Source organism: Charadrius vociferus, unplaced genomic scaffold, assembly GCF_000708025.1.
Source record: "Charadrius vociferus isolate BGI_N301 unplaced genomic scaffold, ASM70802v2 scaffold532, whole genome shotgun sequence".
Lineage (NCBI taxonomy): Eukaryota > Metazoa > Chordata > Aves > Charadriiformes > Charadriidae > Charadrius > Charadrius vociferus.
In genome coordinates, this window is record NW_009647271.1 from 794863 (window position 1) to 806119 (window position 11257).

The 11257-nt window shown below is 48.1% G+C and overlaps 1 protein-coding gene across 1 annotated transcript; it reads left to right on the plus strand.

The window, feature by feature from the left end:
• Positions 1-628: 628 nt before the first annotated feature.
• Positions 629-5536, plus strand: TVP23C (trans-golgi network vesicle protein 23 homolog C (S. cerevisiae)). Its single transcript, XM_009880011.1, has 6 exons — positions 629-714; positions 1606-1750; positions 2241-2330; positions 3616-3747; positions 3836-3964; positions 4947-5536. Exons 2-6 carry the CDS (start codon positions 1703-1705, stop codon positions 4977-4979), a joined length of 432 nt encoding a protein of 143 aa, XP_009878313.1. The 5' UTR covers positions 629-714; positions 1606-1702; the 3' UTR covers positions 4980-5536.
• The last annotated feature ends 5721 nt before the right edge of the window (positions 5537-11257 follow it).

An 11257-nucleotide genomic window follows, 5' to 3' on the forward strand; every position in this document is an offset into this window, starting at 1 on the left:
GGTGCGAGATGGAGAGATGGGCGCTTTCTGCCGCCCCAGGCCTGCAGCCGCCGGCGCAGCGATTCGCGGGGAGCGCGGGAGGACGGGGCGGGCTGATGTTGTGCAGCGCTGCTCTTAGATACGCGGCTGGAGGCCGCTGAGGCAGCGCTGGGCTCTGGGAGAGGGTTTCTGGGTGAGAGCGCTCGTTGGCGTCACGGTTCTGCAGGGCCTGCAACAGACTTGTTCCCTCTCTGGAGAAATAACCAATTCTGGTTCCCCCACCAGTGCCTTCGCTAAAATGCAGGAGGTTGTGAACCTTTTCCCTGACATAGGGATAGTTTTTGTACAAGGTAATGAACTCTCTGAGAGGCATGAAGACTAAAAGACTCCAGGCTGGGCTGTGAAGTCAACTGCCTGGATGCAGAAAGGATCTTTGGGCTCACGCTGTGAGTTTATGTAGTTTTCACAAAGCACAAATCAAAAGATTTAACGCTGCGTTGTTTTGTTTCATATATGGTTAAATCTTCACATTCTCCCCAAATTCCTTTTGGTTTTAAGGTGACACTTCGGGGTAGTCAGAACTCACCCTGCTTGAAGTTGAAAACTGATTCTTTTTTATCATGTAACTGTTTACATCTGTTCCCCGCTGCAGGACAGCAGTGATGACATTGAGGATGTGTCTCTCTTTGATGCGGATGATGATGTATCCAGGAGATCAAAGAAGTCAAAAATAAGGTCAGTGGCCATAGGGGGAGTTTCTAGATGAGTTCTAGGCAGAAGCCCTAAGAAGGAAGGAAGGAAGGAAGGACTGCCGTATTACATTGAAATATGTAATGGCAAATACCTTGTCTACTTGATTAGTGGTAACGGAGAGTAACTTTTTCATAAGTACCAATTCCAGAGTCTCAACTGGATTTTGTTGGTCTGTGGCTTCATGTGTCTGGGTGCCCTCACATTTAATACATGTTTGTCTTTCTGCTTGTGCAGAAGCTACACTGGTGCAATGACTCTGTGTAACGGGAGGTTCTCACCGTGTTGAGTGCTGGTTCTGGGCTAGTCCGTTATCTCTTCCCGAGTCTTTGTTCTCGAGTGTGTTTGGTGCTGCCCTGCTGTCTGCCATGTCCTGGCGTAGTTGGTCCAGCCGTCTCCTTCCTTGTTCTGCACAAACTCCTGCCACAGAGCAGAGTCCGTACACAGGTGCTGTGGTGACCCTGGCTCTGTACTGCACGTTTCTGACCCAGAAACTGCAGAAACAAGAAAGAAGGGCAACTCTGCTGTGTTGAGAAGTGTGACCTTTCCATCAGAGGTCTTTCTGCTGTCAGAACCTTTTTAAATTTACCCCATTAAAATTGCCTTACACTGAACACCAGGTAAAATTCTTGTCCCCTTCCACCCTGAATTCTGTTTGCACACGGGTTGCGGCTGTATGTAGAATGTGTCTTCCTTACGATGAGCTTCTAGTCAGTTTATTTCCCATGTTGTCAGCAGTGGTTGCACACTGGGTTCACGTTACGATGCTGATCCTTATCCTGTGAATTGGTGGGAGATTGCCTTGGCAATGTCATTTCTCTGAAATTGCTTCAGTCTTGTCTGAAAGAGCTGTGACTGCACTGTACTTCATTCCAGGCATCCAGTGGCATCATTTTTCCACTTATTCTTCCGAGTCAGTGCGATAGTTGTCTATCTGCTCTGTGAGCTCTTAACTAGCAGCTTTATTGCCTGCATGGTGACAATTATCCTCCTCTTGTCGTGTGACTTTTGGGCTGTAAAGGTAAGTTCCTCTTATGCTTTTTGTTATTTTTGTCTTACTATATAAGAATAATTGAAGAGAGTGATACTCATGTCACACAAAAAAGTAACTTCTTTGTGCCTTCCCAACAAAATGATACCCAAGATACCCTCAAGTACTGTGATGTATTGCAAAGTGTTAATGAAATAATAACTCCTAAATCTCTGTCTACATGACTTTTTGAAAATCAAATGGAGAACATATATTAGACGTTATTTTAAGGTAGCACAGGCTTCGTTATCAGATCACTTTCGAATCACCAGAAATATGCCTTACTTTATATTATAACAGTAATTTATTATTGCACTGGACATATCAGAAAATAGGTTGTTGTGGACATAAGAGCCATGTAACCTTGTTTTCCCAAATGTGAGGCAGATGAGCAGCCTTCAAAACAGCAACCCAAACAGCCGAACTTTGGCAAATGGTTTCTTGTAGAAGCTAAAAAGCTAATTGCTTTTCTTCTATTCAGAATGTCACAGGGCGACTGATGGTTGGCCTTCGCTGGTGGAACCAGGTGGATGACGATGGTAGAAGTCACTGGGTATTTGAAGCCAGGAAGGTAATTTTCTTTTTTTTTTTTTTTTTTCTTTTTATTGTTTCTGTTTTATAAAACCCCTATTAATTGGCGGTTATGCTTGTGATGATAGATTGCACAACAGAGACATTTACTTCCAGCCACAGATCTGTAAACGTGGGCTTGTTCCACGTAGGCTGCTGAAAGAACTTTGTGATTGTTGAATTATTTAAAAATTCCCATGATTTGGCTTAATGTAAGTAACATAAAGGTTCCACATAAAATGCAGTAAAGGTTCCGATGTCATGCCAGTAACCTGCAAATTTTCTGGTGTGGGCTTGAAACAGCTGATGTAGCTGTTACCTCCTGTCTACATTGCACTAGAAAACTATTGGAAGTAGGAGGAAATGTATAGCGTTCATCGTGGCTATTGCTTTGTCTTTGTGTTCATGATGGCTACTGCTGCCTCCCTAGTATCCCATCTGTCGGGCACCTCACAAGGTGTCACGCATTTACCCTTTTGATCCCTGTCTCTTATCTCTGTTTGTATGGAACTAACAGCATGCAGATCCGCAGTGAGGTAAGGATAGTTTCCTGCAGTCACGTGGGAAGTTGCAGTGGTGTAGGGACTTGAACCCAAACCTTTATCTGGCTGAGTCTGCGCCCTCGCTACGGGCACATTCTTTCTCAAAACTGTGCTAGTTTAGAAAAGCTAGAACATACTGGGGGAGGAGGGGGAAAGGTAGCTGAACTGCTGGTGATGCTGTAAATTTACCCAGAAGTTAACCCAGTCCAGATATTTTAATTATTATAGGAAGAAGTGAGTGCTTGCTTGGGATCTTCTCTGTAAAGACTTCATAAAATCAATAGTGTAGAGTGAATCACACCTCTGTGTGTGTAAAGGAAAAAATTACCCTACTTTAATGCCTAAGAGTATCATTATGTAGTTCTACCAGTGCTGGGATTAGTGAAATTCTGGTTGTCTGTGCAGTGACTTGGAGGTAGCAAACATTAGTGGTTGGACTGTTTCTAAGCATTTTACTGAACCATGCAGTAAATGTCATGTTTCCCAAACTTAACCTTTTTTGCCCTAAGCTTTCCGAGAGGATTTGATGCTGCTGCCTCCGCTGTTTCTGATAGAAAATTGACAAAAGGGTCCCTTAAATGGAAATGTCTTCTGTTGCAGAAAAATCTTTATGTGATGTGGAAATTGATCTTGGAAGCACCCAGTACTGTTGTGTGGAGGCAAAAAGCAGGGGGCTTTCAGATTCTGGACTATTTTTAATGACAATGTGATCTGTGTTAATCTCCATTTCCTTTCTGTTTCTAGGCATCAGCACAAGGGAGTAAAACCTCATCAGAAGCAGAGTCCCGAATTTTCTGGTTAGGTCTAATTACCTGTCCTATGATCTGGGTGATATTTGCTTTCAGCGCTCTCTTTTCTTTCAAAGTGAAATGGCTGGTGAGTGGACTCCCTCAACCCGGTAACAGGTCCTGTGTGTTACAGGCAAGGCGGTGTAAATCAGTGATTGTGTTTTCCTGTGTCTTAGGCAGTGGTTGTGATGGGAGTGGTGCTTCAGGGAGCAAACCTTTACGGTTATATCAGGTGTAAAGTTGGCAGTAGAAAGAACTTGACAAGCATGGCGACCAACTATCTTGGGAAGCAGTTCTTGCGGCAGGTAAGATTTGCAGGGTTTTGGAAACCCTTCCAGTCATATTTGTGTCTGTCCATCAGCTCCCTGACTGCCTGGACCGTGAAAAGAAAGACTGAAAAAATTGTTATTTGTAGTTCTGCAGAGGGAACCTTCACCCCTTGCTGCCTTGTGAATTTGAGCCCCTTTAAAGTCACAGAGTAACTCGCTACTTGTTGGCATCAAGTTCCATTTGCAGTGCATCGTGAGCTCTTATTTGCTGGTGCTATGGACAGGTGCCATAGAAGTTACTGGAATATGGCTGGTACATTGGAAATAAGGAACACGGTGAACGTGGCGACAGAGCAAAAGGGTTTTTGATAAAATACTGCTCCTGGATAATGCGTTGCTAAATTGCTCCTTTCATTGCACTGCTTCCTCCTCAGGTTGTGCTAGCCACAAACCTGTGCGTCTGGAGGGACGTTGCATTGGTCCCTGTGGTTCTGCGTGCAGCTGCAGCGTGTAGCTCTTAGCTGCAAGGGCTGGGTTTTATATTATTTCTCACTTCCAACCAGCTTTTCTCAACAGGTCCTTTTCTGCCCCAGAGCTGGGTTTTCTTCCTTCCGTAGATCCTAGCAGCAGTAGGCACAACCGACCCCTGTTCCACTTCAACGCTGTCATTTCACTTCTGCTTTTACCGGGTTTCCTGGCTGTGGCTGGCTGTGTTATGCAGATGACTCTGGGGAAAGGTGGTTTGGCTGCTACAGGTTCACAAATGTTTGCTGGAATTATTGTCATTAGCGCGATTGCAAACTGAAACACTGATGAAGTGTTCTTCTTGGCAGTCTGTGCTGGGACTGTGCTCTTCTGTAGCTGGATTTGCTTCTGAATGCTTTTACCACTGCAGTGGTTAACCAAAGGCCCAGACCAGTCTCGGTCTCTCACAGAAATGTGTGTCTTGCCCCAGATTCATGGCAGTGGGTCACATAATTTTCCTGTACTCCTTTTTTTTTTTTTTCGCTTTCTGCAGACTGTGGCTAAAGAGGACCAAGCAGCATCTTGAGCGTGGTGGAAGCCTCAAGCCAGACTGGATCCACAGTGGTGGACGACATAGAATGTTGCTCTGACCATGAGATTTGGGAGCTGCATACGTGAGGTGTGAATTAAAAGAAGTAAATAAATTGTGCAAGACTTCAGGTTAACACTTCTAGCAACTTATATTCAATTTTCCACTAGCAGTTTGTGTTTCAGTCCTTTGTTTAGTTTGATTAATCAGAATTAATTTGCCTAAACCTTAAATTAAAAGTTATCTTAGGTGGCTGTCATACAGATTTAGAACTCCTGGATGAATTAAGAGAAAATTGCTGAACATCCTCCTTCAGAAAAACCATGCACAAGCCGAGCCTTCTGTTATCCAAGAACTCCCCCAACTCCTCCAGCAGTTGGTGCCTCAAATACTTTCAGTTGTGGATTTTGCTGCATTTTGTTCTTGGAGGCCATTGCTGCTTCTGTTAAGGAGTTTAGGTAGTGCTCTTTTGCCTCCACGCCTCTCTCATTCTGTGATTTTAACAGCACTGAGGTGGTTACAGTGAAGGACATCTAAAAGGAAATATTGCTGTTGGCTTAGTGGGAAGATTATTAAGTCTTGTGGAAACTGCAGAAAGTGGCTTCTGAGCAGCTCCAGACTTTTTTTTTTTTTTTTTTTCAATAATCTAAAGCTTACTTGGAGGTCTCGGTAACATCTTAAACCCCTGGATTTATGGGAAGTCCCTCTTCTACCTGTAGGCCTGCGTCTGTGTGGAGAGCGTAGCGAGAGTGAAACCAGGTCACGAGGAAGGCTGCAGGCTCAATTTCAGAGTAGTCGTTGTCTGCCGAACGCCGTTAAAGCTTTGTAGCGTGTGTTTGGTGTCGCAGGTCGTCTTCTCTGGCCAGGAAGGTGTAGGCTGGTGTGATCTCCAGTTTCCTCGCCAGCCACTCGGCACAGGATCGCAGGGAACGGACCGGCCAGGGTTTTCGTTTCTTGAATCCATGCAGCGTCCTGTCCTCAAGCTGTGCTCCCCGGGAGTCTGTGGCTGGAAAAAAAGTGTTTTGTAGGGCGGTGAACTGTTGGCTGGCAGTGTTCACTTAGGTGGCAGAAAGTGGTGTGTTTTGTGTGAAAAGCTGTATGAAAGGGCTCAGTTCCTTCTTGTCATGTAATTCTGTTCAAGGCAGATTGTGCTTTCACAGCGGCGGATGTTGTCAAGGTATTTTAAATTAAGAACGCGGTTTCTTTTTGAATAATGGGTATTGTCAATTGTGGGATTGCATTTACACAATTTCTCTCCCTGTACTGTAGCAATACTTGGGAGCTGTACATTTGTTTAACTCTTTGGATTGATACCTTCCTTTTGTAAATATGTATTTATAAAATCTTGAAATTAAAATAATGCTTTGTTTAACCAGACCAGGTGTCCCTTCTATGATTCATGGTTGAGCTCTCTTTATACACCGTGTTCTTGTAAGGTGGCTTTAACGGGGGTTACTTGTCAAGTTAATCGGCGCTGCTTAGCGAGCTCTGGCACAGTTCTTTTCACCCAGGGGTCTTGGACAGTTTTCCCTCTGCAGACGCTTTCTTTGTAAGCGTGCTGGAGTCGTTATCATGCAGAGCTGAAGTAATTGTCACTCTGTAATGCTCAGCTGGAGTGTGGATGCTCCTTCTGAGGGCACTGAGAGAGCCCCTCTGCCCAGGTCCCTGGCTCGCTCCCGGCACGTGGCAGCGTGCCACCATGGAGCGGGAACTTCTAGCCCCCGCTTACCTGGAAGGGATGATTTATTTCTGAGGAATGAATGTAAAAAGGCCAAATGAAGTCAGTCACTAAAGTAAAGGCACTTCTGCAGCCACGTGGGGATGCGCAAGTGCAGCGTCTGGCCAGTACGGCTTGATGGGATGCAAATCCTTTCTGCTCCGGTCCAACAAGCCCCCAGTTTGCCGCTGCTGTCGGAGGGACGGCACTGACTCCGGCACAGCTCCAGCCACGAGGTAGTTGTTTTAAAATGTGTTGAAAATTTTGGACTTAATGTTTATTCTCCTGCTGCCAAAGCTCCCCCCAAACTGCTGGAAAATAGAGAGTGCTTTTCTGGAAGTTGCAGTTTATTTAATCAAGGACAGAGGCATTTATTAGTAGATGTCTTTAAATATAGCCCTCTTTGGCTTATTTTTAGCCTCTTGGCAAACATTCAGTCTTTTTGGCTTCTGAGAAGCTGGCGTTTTATTGCGTTTCTCTACAGCGTGGATCAGAACCAAATTTCTTATCGCTGCTCCACTTGGGTGTGAGTCGCGTTTGATTTTCACTCGCTGCCTGCTGGGGTTTCCTGGGAAGCGGGAAGTGGGAGTGGCCGCAGAATGGGGAAATTCTCTGAATGTGCTTTTTTTTCGACAAGCCTTGGGAATCCACGCTAAGCCAGTATTTTGAGCATTAGCCCTGTAGTGGTGGCCCCACCTAAGACCTCCAAGCCTGGGTGGTGGCTGAACTTTCAGGGTTTACAGAAACAGAAATACTCCAAGAGCAATAAAAAGAAAGTACTATTTGCTCTGAAATGGCAACGTATGGCTCGGGTGTTGCAAACACAGCTGAAAGGTGGGCTTGAAATCATCCTCATTTTATAAGCAGAGCCATTTTGAGTCCTTGAAGCATTAGTGTCTTGGGCCAGCGGGGGGTTTGCTCACAGAGTTGGGGACAGGACGGACCCTGGGGGACATAGGCTGTCTGGTTTGGACTATGCGAGGCCTCATCCTTCCCGTGTGTCCTAGGGATGAGCTGCTCCGTTGCGCTTTGGCCGTGGCAGGGATCTGTCCTCTCCTGCTGCTGCAGACCAGCCTTGGTTTGTCCTCACCCACGCACCCCAAACGCTGATGCCTTACGCTCTGCAGCCAGCTGGGGGCTGGAGTCCCCAGGGAAGGCGCCTGATTTCAGGGGCAGAAGCAATGTTTCTTCTGATGTTGTGCTTTAACGTTACTGTGATGCACCTGGATATTCTCAAACCACAAAAGCTTTAGAGGCAGTTTTGCCCCATTGGGTGCATCTCTGTGCTACCCTCCCCTGCCCTGGGGAGCGCCGCAGGGAAGGGTGAAGGAGGGATGCTGAGTGCGCAGGGGCGACCCGGTTCCGGGCACTTGGAGCCTCTCTTGTCTTTTCCTCCAGAGATTTCTTGGAGACTTGCCGGGCCCGGAGGGCTGCAAGGAAAGGTCTATTGTAGTTGCTTGGAAGAGGCCACGGTCAGCCCTGCTCACACAGGACAGGACATCCCAGCTGGTATTTCCTAAACAAAAAACTGCAGTGACGAATGGAGAGTGACCTTTGGGGAGACCAAAGGGAGTGGGGGTGCGGGTGAGGGGGGTGGATGTTGGCCAGGACCCAGCGCCGCTTCCAGGGCTCCTGGCAGGAAGGAATTTCTCGCTTCCCTCCTGCCTTTCTGTGCGAACGGCCCCAGTTTAGGAGCAGGCGTGCGTCCCTTCCCACCCTGCGAACCCACGGCAAACCGAGAGCCTCCCCACCGCCCTGATAAGCCAGGCGAAGGGTAGAGAGAAAGGAAATGCTATTTTTGTTTGACTGATAGCAGCATTTTTATACCACAAAGGCCACGTGGGCCCGTCATTATCTGCCTGTGTGTGCCGAAAGCAAACCGGGTGTGTTGAACGCGATGCCAGTTCCTTCCTGTCCTCTCCGGTGCCAGCGTGTGGCTCGGGGCAGCTGACGTCGGGGACGCGCTGTGCTGGTTTCCGTGGCTCAGCCACAAGCTGCAGCGCTCGGCTGCTTGAATTTCACTCCTGTTCCTCAGGGGGAGGCATCGCCTTTGGGTGCTGCGGTGGGGACAGCCTCTTCCTCGGCTGGCAGCAGATATGAGCGCTCCCAGCTCTGTCTTGAGGCTGCGAGAATGGCTCTCTGGGTCCCACTGAACCCATCAAACCCAAGCTTTGTCTTGAGCAATAGGTAATTCCATGTGCCTTGCAAAGGCTCTATGGAAATAGCAAACTCACAGCCACGCTTCCAGGAACACCTTTTGTACCTCCGCAGGTTTGTGGCTCCCTTTATGTCACCTGATGGATTTTGCTGCCGTTAATTTGACTGATTCTTTTCTGAGCCTACACAGACTTCTAGGGTTTGCAGTGTCCTGCAGCAGAGAGCTTCACAGGTTCGCACTGGCCATGGAAAGATGCTTCACCTCTCGTTCGTGTGGAACCTGCCTCCAACTTAATTTGGTGCCCATCTTGTGAGGGAAGGGAAGGTATTCCGTGTTTGCCACCGTACACGGTAGAAAGACGCTGGGTTTTGCGTTAAACGTGGGGTTTGAAATCCCCAGACAGACTGAAACTACGGCTGGGATCCTGCTGGATCAGCTTGCTAAAGATCCAAGGTCTCCGCTGTCAAAAGCCACCCGCTAACGCTACAGTGCCAGGAGCAGTTAACATCCTTCAGGACAGAGATTACTGTTTGCCAGGATGTGTCCCAGCAAGGTCACGGGTTTTATTGGGGTAAAGATGTCCAGGAGGACATTGTGGCTTCATGTCCAAGAGGACTTTTGTAAGGAGACGGTTGAGCAATTGGACCTCAGGAGAAGATTTTGGATGTGGGGAGTTGTGGGATTCCTTCCAAATATCTTTCTTTTCTATTCCCGGCAGGGCTGAGGATGACTCAAATGCTCTGCAGGGACTGGAGGGTGCTTTGATGCCTGGCAAGGAAAGCAGGCCAGTGTGAAAAGGAGCAGGCAAGCCTGGGGCTGACACGCTGTTTTTAATGCATTTACGTGTTTTGGGCTAATCCCAGCTCTGTGCCTGATATTTCACTGGGGCAAGCTGCACAGGGATACACACGGTTTTCCAATGATACTCAGAAATGCTGGCAGGGGTTGTCCCCGTTTCTCAAGATGGGTAACAAGGAGCAAAATCAATGCCTTGCAGAGTGGCCGGGCTTGTCCAGGGCTCAGCAGGTCCATCACAGGGCAGGACCCGGCCCTGGGGAGGCAGCGGGGCAGCACGAGGCGAGACAGGGTGTTTCTTACAGCGAGCGGGCTGTGGCTTCCCAGCGCTGACGGATGGCAAAGGGCAGAAGTGCCTCTGGGGTATGGGACGCTGCTGCCAACCTTCCTCCGTGCTGCCCAGCATGAAATGAACCCTGGGGTGACTGTGGGCACCCGGTCCCTGTGGCGCCTTCCTCACCCAGGCGCCCCGTTTGCACTCAGAATTAGCGTTTGAACCCGGGCACAGCTCCCGCTAATCTTTTATAGCAGGAGGGTTTCCTTCGAGGGGCAGGTTCCTGCAAGCCCAGGGCTTTGTGTGTCTCTTGCCGGGTCTCGCACGCCTGGGCTTTCGGTTTTTAATGATGCGCCAGTGAGGTGAAAGCGCAGGGTCTCTGCCAGGCACGGTTTCTGGTGCCGACATGCAGCACCTGCCGCGGCAGCTCGGTGGGCGCTGGGAGCAGCGTTGGCCAAGTTCAAATTCATGGAAAAGCGGTTCACTTTGACTCTCCTAAAGACGCGATCCTACAGCAGACGCAGCGTCACAGCTGTCTCCTGGGCTTTCAGAGCATAGTGAAGCATCCACTGAGCAGTTTTTATATCTGCAGGTAAAAGCAGAAGGGTTTTTCTGTGTTGTCCTGCTTCCTTTCTGTTTCCTTATAAGCGAACTCCGCACACTTTAAGGGCCAGGGAGGACCTCGTAGTCCTCCCAGAATCCTTAAAAAAAACCCTGGTATCACGCTTGCCACCTTCCACCCCTGTGGCAGCAGAAGCAGTCGGTTTGTCCGGGGATTAGTGGCTCGGTGGGTTCATCCCTCAGCCCTTTGGGCTCCTCCTGGAAACCTCCTTGGCTTGCTGAGCTTGCCGTGTTATTCCCCTTTGTGCCGCCGGCTTGCGCAAACCTCCTATTTAGTTCATTTTGGGTGAGTTCTTTAGATTTTTTTTTCCCTCTTTTTTTTTTTTTTAAATTTTTTTTCAATCACGCAGCGATGTGTAAACAACTCCATAGTAACCACTGGAGTACATGAGTCATTCAGCTTTTCTGCCACAGGACATACTCGCTCTCGCCTCCTGTTATGTTTCCAGATTAAAGGAGGGTTTCGCTGTTGAGATGGTTACTCACGGTTTCCTACTGACTGTACCCGTGTTGAGTCCGGCCCTTTTTTGACGGTTCGTATGACTTTTCCCCGGTTAGATAGATCCTCCACCCCTGTGGGACCTGCCACGCTTGGCGTCCATCCCCTCTGCTGTAAGGTTTAAAACTCCATATAAGTTTCTTTTAACTGGTAGCTGGAGTATGTTTTCCTTTTCTTGGAGCCCTCCCTCACATCTGGAGCGTGTTTCAGC